The 13,295-nt window shown below is 44.9% G+C and overlaps 1 protein-coding gene across 3 annotated transcripts in view; it reads left to right on the forward strand.

Moving 5' to 3' along the window:
• ZCCHC10 (zinc finger CCHC-type containing 10) overlaps positions 1–8,046 on the forward strand; it is a 71,337-nt gene extending 63,291 nt beyond the window's left edge. For all 3 annotated transcript variants that reach the window (XM_063928156.1, XM_063928154.1, XM_063928155.1), the window contains one exon: positions 6,948–8,046. In XM_063928156.1, the coding sequence (XP_063784226.1) occupies positions 6,948–7,227 (280 nt within the window). In that variant the 3' untranslated portion in view covers positions 7,228–8,046. The remainder of the gene's footprint in view (positions 1–6,947) is intronic.
• Positions 8,047–13,295: the final 5,249 nt, after the last annotated feature.

Here is a 13,295-nt window from a genome sequence, read left to right on the forward strand (position 1 = left end):
AATGTTGGAGGCGGAGGTAGAAATTCAGAAGATGGGAAGAAATAGGTTTGAGGTGGCAGGCTGTAGGATGATATAATGAAACAAGTCAAAAGACGGTTTACTGGATAGAATATGAGGGTGGATTGGGGACTGTAGGATAATGTGGGTGGAGTGTAGCAAGAGGAAATATCTTGTCAAATTGTGTTGGAAGTTGCAGTATGAAGTAGAATGCTGCACTACTGTATTTCGGGTTTGAGGGGATAGTGCCCCATAGTACAGTGCTGCATTGTATGTAGTGTCAGAGGATGCAAGCCAGGTTTCTATAATGACAAGAAGCTGAAGGAATTTTGAAACGAATAAATCATGGATGGATATGCGTTTATTACAAATTAATTGCACAACAAAAATACTGTAGGTGGTTAAGCATTGAGGTATCTGATTAGTCCGGTGGATAAGGATTGTGGGATTGGTTTAATCAGGTGGGTATGGTTGGAGGGATTGGATTAGTCAGGTGGAGAAGGTTGGAGGGATTGGATTAGTCAGGTGGAGAAGGTTGGAGGGATTGGATTAGTGATGTGGATGCAAATGTGCATAAGGTTGGAGGGATTGGATCAGTGATGTGGATAAGGTTGGACGGATTGGATCAGTATTGTGGATAAGGTTGGACAGATTGGATCAGTGATGTGGATAGAAAGTTTGCCGTGGAACAAAGAGCATGGGCACATGGTGGGGATTATTTGAGGGCCCAGGGTTGAGTCAGAACTGACTATAACATCCCAGCAGATCTTACCAGGCTGTTGGTATTACAATATAGTATAACTGACCTAGCTCATAGTATAAGGAGTAGTACACATCTCTCATATGGAAGAAGAGATGCAGCATATCATAATACAGATAGAGCTGTCACAGGGGGCATTGTATTTCTTTTTCATCCACTAGGGGTCACTGGAGTATATGGACGGCTTTAGCAAGAACAGGGCACTGAATATTTAAATTTAGAACACTCCACCCCTCCATATCCCAGAGTACCTCAGTGTTTTTTCTGTGCTCACAGCACTAACAAGGCTTGTGTGGAGGTCCCACACTTAGTTGAATATTTTTAACCATGCTTCCTGTTCTTTCTGTTTCTGATTTCAGAACATTCTTGTCCTACATCTCTACTCCACCGGCTGGCACAGGGGTGTTAGTGGGAATTTGGGATCAGATTTCATATAGTACTGGCCACGTGTACTGCACTGCGGCTATATATATATATATATATATATATATATATATATATATATATATATATATATATATATATATATATATATATATATATTACACACACCTTAGTACACTTTTACTGAGTCGTGCAAGTGTCTGTTTTTTTATGTAGTATTGTCTGTCTGCATAATGAGTAAGGCACCAGCATTCACTGCAAGGTCCGTAAGAGCTGATGGATCTACCACATGTACAGTATGTTTTGTGAAATCCGCTACAAATACAATTTTGCCTCCGGTTTCTAAGCCGGTTTCATCCCCGGACCCTCCATTGGAAATGCTAGCCAATGTCTTGGCTGGGTTGCAATCAGAATTGGCCGCCGCTCGACAAGAGCGGGAAGCAAAAGATCTGAGTCTCGGCTGAGACCGCCAGAACTACCTGAGGGGTCTCAGCCTTGCCAAATGTCCAAGTCTACTTTGGGTAGATGGGCTAAATTTAATTTGTCTTATGATTTACCAGTTTCTGCTATGTTGTATTCTGACGATTCTATGCCAGACCTCACTGCGCAAGATGAGGATGAGGAGGGCGAAGTAGACCAGCAGTCAGACAGTGAAGATTTTGACAGCCCAGGCATTGATAATCTCATCAGAGCGGTGCATCAGTCTCTGAAGTGTACAGAGACTGAGGAGCCTCTGACAAATGATGAAGTCGTATTTACTAAACGACAGAGATCTCCAATGTTTTCTTGTTTCGGAATCTCTTAATAAGATGTTAGTAGAAACACGGAAAAATCCGGATAAACGGTTTTCTATACCTCGCCGATTTAAGTCTAGTTACCCGTTTCCAGAGTCTGTGACATCTACATGGGAGAATCCGCCAATGGTGAAATCGTCTGTGTGTCAAAAAACTGCCCTAAGTGACGATCACCTTATACTTCTCGCTGATCAAATCTGGGAAGCTGCTGAGTATCTATGTACAGCTTCTACTGACGTCTGTCAGCTCACTTCTCGCATTTCATCGTCGCTAGTTACGGCACGACGAGCACTCTGGCTGCGATCTTGGCAAGCGGAGGCAGAGTTTAAGAGAGGTATAGAGGCGTTACCTTACGGGGGCGAGAAGTTGTTTGGTCCTCAATTGGACAAATGGTTTCTGAGGCCACGGGAGGGAAGTCTGTTTTCCTACCATTGCCTCCAACGGTACTTAGACGGAAATACTCTGGCCCGGCGTTCAAATCTTTTAGACCTCAGCCCTGTCGAGGCCGTGGTAGAGGAACAGCCACGCCTGGCAGACGAGGACGTGGTTTCCAACAAGCCAACACCAGTCGTCAGGACGCAAAGGTCACCGACAAGCCAGTGGCATGACGGGCTACCTGCCAATCTTGGTTCTCCGATTGTGGGAGCACGCCTTCAGATGTTCCATTTGGCGTGGTTCCAGACATCTGCGGATGGGTGGATCCGCAATTTAGTGTTAAGAGGTTACAAAATAGAGTTCGACTGTCTTCCGCCACTGCGGTTTTTCAAGACAGGACTGCCTTGGTCGGACGACAAGAGGGCGGTTCTGCAGATTGCCATTCAGTCCCTACTGGATTCAGCAGTTTTGATTCCGATCCCTGTACATCAACAGGGTCAGGGTTATTATTCCAGTCTGTTTGTGGTACCGAAGCCGGATGGCTCAGTCAGGCCAATATTGAACTTAAAGGGTCTCAATTGGTACGTAACTTACTACAGATTCAAGATGGAATCTCTGCGCTCTGTGATTGCAGGTTTAGAGCCAAAGGAATTCATGATTGCGCTAGATCTCAAGAATGCGTACTTACACATTCCGATTTGGCAGCCTCATCAGAGGTTCTTGCGGTTTGCAATACGCCAAAACCATTACCAGTTCAGGCTCTACCGTTTGGCCTATCGTCAGCGCCTCGGGTATTCACCAAAGTGATGTCTGTGATGATAGCTCATCTCAGATCCCTGGGAGTGACAATAGTTCCGTATTTGGACGATCTGCTCATCAAAGCTCCGTCTCAACAGATGCTCCTCCAACATGCATTGCTAAAGTACAATGTACTAGTTCAGCACGGTTGGATTGTCAACTTCAAGAAATCACATATAATTCCGTCTCAACGACTTAATTTCCTAGGTATGATTCTCGATTCTGTAAATCAAAGAATTTACCTACCAGAACAGAAAGTACAGATTATTCGTCATCTGGTACGATTAGTGCTCAAGCCACGCACAGTCTCGGTACATTTGTACATTCGCCTCTTAGGCACAATGGTGGTGGCTTTCGATGCGCGTCAGTTCAGGAGATTTCACTCAACACAATCTAACCGCAGGGAAACGGTTCGGCACCTGGAATTGGATAATTCTAACGATGGACGCGAGTCTCAGAGGTTGGGGAGCTGTAGTTCAAAATTGTCAGCTCCAGGATCTCTGGGTGGATCACGAAAGATTACTGTCTTTAAATGTCCTGGAACTCCGAACAATTTACGATGCGCTACGACAAGCAGTGCACATGCTTCGGTCTCAGCCTGTCCAGGTGCAGTCAGACAACGCGACGGCAGTCGCGTACATCAACAAACACGGAGGAACGAGAAGCCGCATGGCAATGCGGGAAGTAGCTCGAATCCTCAATTGGGCCGAGCATCACCAAGTGATATTGTCGGCAGTGTTCATTCCGGGACTGGACAACTGGGAGGCGGATTATCTCAGCCGTCGGGATTTGCAGCCGGGAGAATGGGCATTAAATCCAGAAGTATTCACAGGTTGGTCCAGAGATGGGGTTACCCTCAAGAGGACATGATGGCATCTCGCCACAATCACCAAATGCCCCAGTATGTGTCCAGAACGAGAGATCCAAAGGCAGTGGCGGTGAATGCTCTCACAATTGCGTGGCGGTACAGCCTCGTGTATCTGTTTCCACCTTTGCCGCTGCTCCCTCTGTTGCTAAAACGGATCAAAAGAGAGTCCGCCACAGTCATATTAGTGGCGCCTCATTGGCCTCGGAGAGCTTGGTTCTCGGATCTCCGCGGACTACTCGCAGACTATCCTTGGCCGCTCCCATGATGTCCGGACTTGTTACCACAGGGTCCGTTCCTTTACCCCAATTTAGCGCGGCTGCGTTTAACGGGGTGGCTGGTGAGACCGCCCTCTTAAGAAGAGAGGGCATTCCAGAATCGGTTATACCAACCATGTTACGAGCTAGGAAGCCAGTTACGGCAGCTCATTATTACACAATTTGGCGTGCCTATATAGGTTGGTGTGACGCTCGGAAGTTTCCGACTTCATCTTTCAGTTATCCCGTCTTTTGTTATTTCTACAGACGGGGTTTGATGGAGGTCTGCGGTTATGTACACTTAAGGTGCAGGTATCTGATTTGTCAAATTACTTTCAAAGTCGATTGGCTCTATTGCCGTCGGTACACACTTTTCTACAAGGTGTCCTCAGCGTACAGCCTCCATTCATTCCACCTACAGCGCCATGGGACTTGAATCTGGTTTTAGATTTCTTACAGTCTTCATATTTTGAACCCTGACAGCAAGTGGATATAAAGTTTCTCACTTGGAAAACAATTTTTCTTCTAGCCTTCGCTTCGGCAAGGCGTGTTTCAAGATTTGGGTGCCTTGTCATGCAAGCCACTGTATTTGGTGTTTCATGATGACAGAGCGGAACTTCGGACGAATCCCGCTTTCTTACCAAAGGTAGTGTCATCTTTTCACATTAATCAACCAATAGTAGTTCCTGTGTTAACATGACATTCTGGAACTCTGGATGTGGTACGCTCATTACGCGTTTATGTATCCCGAACGTCTACAGTTCGTAAGACGGATACATTGTTTGTTCTCTATGATGCTGCCAAGATGGGTTGGACAGCGTTTACGCCGACCTTATCCAGATGGATAAAACTGACTATACGTCAGGCTTACCTTCATGCTAGGTTACAGCCGCCTACATCAGTAACAGCTCATTCCACACGTTCTGTGGGAACTTCATGGGCCGCTGGTCGTGGAGCTTCCACGACGCAGCTTTGCCGTGCGGCTACATTGTCATCAGTGCACACGTTTGTGCGCTTTTACAAGTTTGATACGTTTGCGGCATCAGCTTCTAGCTTTGGCCGCCTAGTGTTACAGGTGCCAAACAGCTCTCCCGCCCAAGGGGGAAGCTTTGGTACGTCCCAAGAGTACTCCAGTGAGTCCTAGTGGATGAAAAAGAAAATAGGATTTTGGTACTTACCAGGTAAATCCTTTTCTTTGAATCCATAGGGGGCACTGGACGCCCACCCAGAGCAGTTTTACCTGGTTTCTGGTAAGTTCAGGGGATCTTATGGTAACACACTCTCACCGACTGGTTCAAATTATCAAGTACTGGTTATGGTGTCAACTGTTTAGTTGTCAGTAACGTTCTGTGTCAACTTCATTGTTGTCCGTTATGTTATATGTAATACTCCATTGTCAACCTCTCTATAGCTCCTGTTCGGCTCAGTAAAAAACACTGAGGTACTCTGGGATATGGAGGGGTGGAGTGTTCTAAATTTGAATATTCAGTGCCCTGTTCTTGCTAAAGCAGTCCATATCCCAAGAGTACTCCAGTGCCCCCTATGGATTCAAAGAAAAGGATTTACCTGGTAAGTACCAAAATCCTATTATCACAACAATGCATTGCAATTTCAAGTGGCATAATAAAGAAGAGTAGGACATAAAAGCTAGGTAGCAGAAGTTGCTTAAGAAGGCTCGTTATAGATATTAATAAAATCACGCTGGTCACACTTCCCGGTTACTGTTCCTTTCCACATATGCCTGATTTCTGTCTTCTCTGTAGTATGAGCACTTGGATCAGTATACTGGGCCAGGAAGTATGGAAATAGCTGATCATGGTTTGCTTTAAGCAAAGCTTTCTATCATTTGTGATGTATGCACTGCACAGAAAGCATTTCTGGTAAGAAAAAATGTTTTTTTAGACTGGTGTTCATTCTAGCACCCTGCACCCCTCGCAGCCCGTGCAGTTCCTCTTTCCTGCCTGGGGTGTCACTCTGCTCTGGTGCTTCTAGCACACTCTGGTTTGTATCTTGGCACTGACATACCGACGAAAGAGTGCTAGAAGCACCATAGCAGAGAGCAACATCCCGGGCAGGAAAAAAGGTGCTAGTTTGAACACTCGAGACCAGTGGTTCTCAACCTCGGTCCTCAAATACCCCCAACAGTTCATGTTTTCCAGGTCACCGAGCAGTTGAACAGGTGTATTCATTACTCACTGACACATTTTAAAAGACCCACAGATGGAGCAAATTATTTCACTTGCAATCCTGAGAGGAGACCTGGAAAACGTGAACTGTTGGGGGTACTTGAGGACCGCAGTTGAGAACCACTGCTCTAGACCACAGGCTTGCAAACTTATTTCTCAAGACACCTCACAGTTCATATATTCCAAGTCATTTGTGGATTTTTAAAATGTGACAATTGGTGATACACAGTGCGCCTGCCGGGTGACTTGGAAAATGTGACCTGGGGGGTCCTGAGGACTTAGTTTGAAAACCCCTGCTCTAGATATTGTGATCTTGAAAAAGAAAAAAAAATCATGCCAGCTGAACTAAATGAATGTGGTAACCAATAAGAGTTAGTGCTCTTCAACACCGCTTATTAAGAAGTTAATAATGTTTGAAAATTGTTCAACTTCTAAAAAGCCAACAGAATGTGAGTATATTGTAATGTGGCTGCACCACTAGGAAGGTGCACAGTGCCTGCTAACGTTTTTACTTTTTCTTTTTTTTTTCAGGTCTAAAAGTGTCACAAGCTCCAGTAGTGACAGCACAAGCAGCAACAGTTCAGATAATGACCCTTCTTCAGACAGCGAGGACACATCCAGCTCCTCCTCCTCTTCCGAGGACTCCTCCTCCAGCTCCTCCTCCTCATCAGATAACTCCTCTTCAGAATCTGAGTCCGAGTCGGACTCTGAGTCGGAGACCAGCAGTAGCAGTGGTACTAGCAGCAGTAGCAGCAGCGAAGAAGACAGCAGCTCAGAAGATGAGCCACTTAGGAAGAAAAGAAAGAATTAGAGGTGTTGAAACCTTGCTGTCTTTAAAGATCTCTCAAACCATCCATGTTGGGATAATTTGATTCTTTGTAGAGAAATCAAAAAAGGAACCTATACTTTAATGAAATGCCTGTTCGGCACCGAATTGGTGTTCTCTTCCTTCGTTAAAAAGTTTTCAGTCCACATGGATTTAAGTACTGAATGTCATGTTCTCGCTAGAAATATAGCTTACAAGAGTTTCTAAGTAATGTATTTTACTCTCTGGATATAAAGGTGGCAGATCCGTTATTTTTTTCCCTGCTTTTATTTAGTAAGACCAAATGTGACATGTAATTTCCACGTTGATATCAAAGCAACTTGGGTGTCATATTGTCTGCAGTCCATCTGCCATGGAGTGTAACTTAATATGTACATATGTTGTCTGTGCAAATTAAAAAAAAAAAAAAAAGATAGTTTAACAAGAGCTAACAGGGTGTAAAGGTTTGACCCCTCAGCTGAAGAGTTGTGTAACACAGCTTTGGGGATTATTTTTATAGAGGAATATTATGAAGGATTTATCTAAATACTAAAATGTGGAGATGTAAGGCTGTAGCTGCAGACACGAGGTGGTGTTAGTTATATTTTTATGAAGAGAGACAGAGAAATGGGCCATACTTTTAGCTGTTTTTTATCGTGTAATTTACCAGATTGCAAAGATGAGTTTCATTGTGATTTTCAAAGTGCCATGTTTGTAAATAGGCCTGCGACTGTATCCTGTGGTGCGGTCTAGTCCAGCACAGCAAGGAATAATGTCACCTTGTATTACGTCTTCGGTTAATAAACATTTGTCTATTTGCTATTAGTATTACTAATGTTCTTATTTAAGCAGTGTGTGTAGCCATATCCAGTGTCAGAAGGAGGTACCTTACAGGTTAGCTGCTATTTCCATTGTCCATTTTTACACAATGAGTATTAAAAGCAATTCATGTGACCCTCACTAACTAGACAAATAAGCACACGTTTCCCATCCAGATAGCTAAATTGCAGTATATTACATCTTCTTTGTAATGAGTTTAAACAATATACTAAATTGTTACAGGTCTTATCACTTTTATAAATAAGAATCTAATTAAACGAGTGCCAATCACACATGTGGCTTTCTCATGTCTTTATGGGATCCATTGCTGCAGCGTTTACTATAGGTCATTTAGGAATGTGGGAAATGGTGGCAGTTCTGTGTAAGGCGCACATACACTGGTGCACTGCCCCCTCCGGTGTCTACTTGTGCACATGCTTTGTGCAACACCTTGCCAGGGTTATTGTTTGTGATAGAAAAGTGCATATGGATTAAAGTCACTTTTTGATCACACCACTAAAAGGGATTGTATGCCCGCCAGTTATGAAAGCAGCTGGTTTGAAAAGAGGAGGTGACATCTCTGCTATAGTGTAGAGTAGCGATTTTTAACCTTTCACAACTGTTGGCAAACTGAACAAGATCTAAATATTGCCAAGGCACACTCAAATATAATGGTGTTGCATGGTGCAGTTGCGTGTCCTAGGATGTCATGTCGCTGCTTCTCCATAGGTAACGCCTGAGCTGAGAAAACCAGAGGAACCCAACATTGCCCGGGCCCAAAATTAGAACTGGCTCTGCAACCACTAAACCCACCAGTATTGATCATTCCGGGCCTCAGTGGCGGCAAAACACTGACGAGCCTGCCTGTGCTTCTATGGCGGCACACCTGGAGACTGCTCAGGGCACACTAGTGTGCCACGGCACAGTGGTTGAAAAACACTGGTTTAGAGGGTTCAGGATTGGTCTGTGGCATTCAGCACAGCCTCATCTTTTCACACCTACTGCAGTTGTCTTTTAAAAAAGCAGCTTCAGCAAATAGAAAGACCCTAGTGATCTCTTATGGATTATCAAGGTGATTATATCATTATATGGAAAAGTTAAATACATAAGAAACACTGAAAAAAAGAAAAAGTAATATTCTGAGTAATGGATGCGTAATACATACCAAAATGCATGTGCTTCCACACAGGTGTGCTTTACAAGTTCCTATTATTTTACCATCACAAAAAGGAGAGACCTCAATGAGAGAAGAGTCCTGGAGTGATGAGGATTGCATAACTGGCTGATCAAGAACAATGGCCAAGTGAGCTGGCAGAAAGCGCTCATCAGTTGTTGACAAAACAGACTGGATTAGTGCCTGAGAGTATTTTCCACCACCACCCACACAGCATTCACTTATGGAATTTGTAATGCAAGTGCACGTTTAGATCCCTGAGTTTACCTGTAGATTCTGTGTCCAGGTAAATTGGCTGTTTTGTGCTGGCCCAAAGTGTTAGCATTTCAGTGTCATTTTTCAGCAGCTCTATTTGTGTTCCAGCCTTCCCGTGCATAAATGTACTCTGACTTTACATCACAAGCTCTTCAATCATTATATTTTTATTGAAACATTTCTAAACCTAGACAAAGATCTGACTTTTATAACATTGTCACAGTGCATATGCAGGAGAGGGAGAGCTTGATATATCAGTTTACACAGTAAAACATGTTTTCAAGCACTGGCCAGTAACATTTCTTGAACTTGGGCAATCATATTTACGAATGAATGTTCAAGCCTTAGAATAAAATCCTGTGTTTGTCACGCATTAATTCTAAGAGCTCTTATAATAGTTATAAAGTGCTTTGTTATTAAACCTGTAAAGTAGGATATATGTCCCGCTGAAAACATTGCTATGCACACTCTGGGGCTCATGTAGAGCTGACCGTTAAAGCGCTTTGCATTTTCTCCCCCTTTTTGCACTGTATATGCATCCCAAATTGCCGGGCGCATGCCACCAGAGTTGTATGTAATGCTTAGAACTCCTTGCAAGAAATGGGTAGGATGGGGCATGTAGACATTGCCAAATACAATAAGGGCATGTGCACACACAAGGGGGGATATTCAATTGTTTGAAAAGTCATTTGGGTGTCTGTGTTCTCCTGTCTATTAGATAGGAAAAAATAGACGCCCAACCGACTTTTCAAACATTTGAATTCCCCCAATGTGTCTCACTCTGAGTACCAATCAGGTGTATATATGTCTAGGAGGAAGTTTGCTTGCAGGTGCAAACTATCGATGATGACTGGCAGCCACATATGATTGGCTGAATGAATTTAAATCACTCCTAATTAGGCTAATAGTTTTACGATAATGCTGCTATAAACTATATACAGGATTCCTCCTCCGTTACATTGTACTTCTTGAATAATTCTGGTACTTATTTTAAAAAAGCTGACTATTGGAACAATAGATTCCTGCAGCGGGGTACACTGGGTTCCACAGGGATAACATCAAGGTGTAATGTAGGATCTTGATCTGAGGCACCAACAGGCTAAAAGCTTTGACTGTTCCCAAGATGCTCAGCGCCGCCTCCTCTATAACCCCGCCTCCGTGCACAGGAGCTCCGTTTGTAAGTTGGTGCCTGCAGTGCAGGCATCTAACAGGCAGGGCTGCTCCAGCAGCCCTGAAAAGAGCTTTTAAAAGTGAAGATTGAAGACTTCAAGGGCTGCAGCAGAGGCACTGTCCATGCTAGATGTCATTCTGACGACATCTGCTGCAGCTCCCTCACCTCCCCCAGCGGCGCTGTATACTCCCGTGTCCCTGGTTGCCGGGTATTTACAGCGGAGGCTCCGGTTCTCTACTTCAGGAACACACACACCAGCCGCAGCTCTCTTGGATCGCGTGGCCGCATTCAGGGAGGAGGTAAGGGGGTCCCCCAGGCGGGACCCGCTGGAAATCGCGATCTGGCGCTGCCATTAGTAGGTGGGCCGCGCGCTAGCGTGGACACTGTGTCAGTACAGGGATCCCACTAGACCACCAGGGCAGGGGCACAGGTCGGTTTTACTAAAAAACGTTTTCATATGGCCCACAGTACCTGGTGGTGAATTCCAGCAAGGGGATAAGGCTCTGACCTGTAGCCCCAGCCGCAGGGCACCATTTAGAGTAAATGTTCCCGCCCTCACTCCCTGTCAGCGGTTGGGCGCCATCTTCACATGCTGAGCTGATCCTGAGACTGTTTGGGTAAAGCCTCCTCTGTAAAGCCGCCTGCATTATCAGCGCTGTGCATTTTACAGGACACTTCTACATGCCTGTTGACAGTGTTAGTTAAGAAACGGTGCATTACTTCAGGGTTATGTAGTACAAGTACCCTGTGATATACATCCAGTCTTTACTGTGCATTGTTATATCTATTACTCTGTATAGCTTTACTTAGTGTTGCTAGTCCAGTGCAGTTTTATTGCTTGTCATAATTTCTGCATGTGACTGTGTGTGTGTGTGCGTGCATATAGCTGCTGCGTGATTTCTACTCCGTGTATCTCACTCAGATTGCTATTCCTATATTCTGTACCCTGAGGGGGGCTAAGTGCATCAGGGTCATTATTTGATATAGGTGTTTCACAAGATATACTTGTGTATTTTTCTCTGTGATTTTCAGTCACTGTATGCTTCTTGAATCCTCTGTTTGTAATTTCACACTGTACAGGGGGTTCTTGGTAAGGTATTATACTGCTGATATTGTACTGTGTTGCCCGTGTTTAAGCTTTCAGATATGTCAGCTTCAAGGGGCGACGGTGCTGTGGCTGATCCCACAATGCGTGGTGGTGACGCTGCAGACACATTAGAGGAAAACATAGCAGCAGAGGGTTCAGGTTCTGGGGGTTCACTACCCCCCAGTAGGGCCGTAGCAACGGGGCTCCATAATGACCCATCTTGGGCTACTTTCTCTACTCTACTAAATACGCTGGTAACTAGACTTACGCCCCCTATGGGACCACACGTGCCGGTACAGCCACATATTGTTCCTGCGGTTAATCCGCCATGGGCAGATCTTTTGTCCACCCAGTTACAGCAATTGAACAAACAAAAACCTAACCCTATCCCGCCTAAGACCAAGGGGTCCTCTAAGCGGGCCATTACTTCCTCACAATCCACCCATATTCCAGACACTTCGTCTGATGAAGATGTTGTGTATATACTGACCCCTCAGACACTGATCCAGATACTACTGATGGGGAATCTGTTTCACAGGTGGATGTTCCTGACCTATTGGAGGCTATCAGGCTGATTTTTAAAATTGATGATGACTCAGAACCTGTTGTTACCTCTAAGAAACCAGATAGATTTAAACGTCAGAAGGTTTTATTAAACAAATTTTACCTCATTCTGACCACTTAGTTGACATATGTCAGGAATCCTGGGAAAATCCAGGAAAGAAATTCACACCTCACAAGAAGATGCTGGCTCGCTATCCCCTCGCTGCGGAGCTAAGTAAGAATTGGGAAACGCCACCGCCGGTGGATTCGTAAGTGGCGCGACTGGTGGTATCCTCTGCTCTGCCTGTAACTACTGTCACCTGTCTGAAAGAACCAACGGACAAGCATGTGGAGGGTTGCTTAAAAGCTATTTACACCCTCGCAGGAGCTGTGCAGCTACTTGGGCTGCAGAAGCTATTGAAGCGTGGGCTCAGGAGGTGGAAGCAGAGCTGCCGTCCAAATTTCTGATAATGCTAGACAATGTCTCTCGTGTATTGTCACAGCATCTCATTACATTAAGGAGGCGGCTTCTGATGCCGGTATTCTGGCGGCCAAGGCTTCTACTATGTCCATTTTAGCTCATCGGATTCTCTGGTTACGGTCCTGGTCTGTGGATCTGGACTCTAAGAAAACCCTGGAGGTGCTCCATTTTAAGGGAGACATGCGTTTTAGTGAGGATCTCAACAAGATTGTGGCTGACTTAGCTTCTGCTAAGACGGTGTGTCTTCCTAGTACTGCCCCTTCGGTCCCGAAGGTTAAGAGTACTTCCTTTCGATCCTTTCGTCCTCCAGGTAAAGCAAAGGGTCAGCCGTACCCGAAACAGGCTTGCACTTCCAAACCCACTAAACCCAAACCTAAACGGGCCTGGGCTGCCCGTCAGCCTGCTTACAAATCAGACAAGCCTACTGCATGACGGGATGGGCCTCCCCCTGTGTTATGAGCCACGGCTCATTCCTGTTTGCATTTTGCTCATGTGTTTTATGTTATATTTCTATTTGCATGCCAGGATTTCTCATGTACTTGTT

The sequence above is a fragment of the Pseudophryne corroboree genome, chromosome 6 (genome assembly GCF_028390025.1).
Source record: "Pseudophryne corroboree isolate aPseCor3 chromosome 6, aPseCor3.hap2, whole genome shotgun sequence".
In the NCBI taxonomy this organism is placed as follows: domain Eukaryota; kingdom Metazoa; phylum Chordata; class Amphibia; order Anura; family Myobatrachidae; genus Pseudophryne; species Pseudophryne corroboree.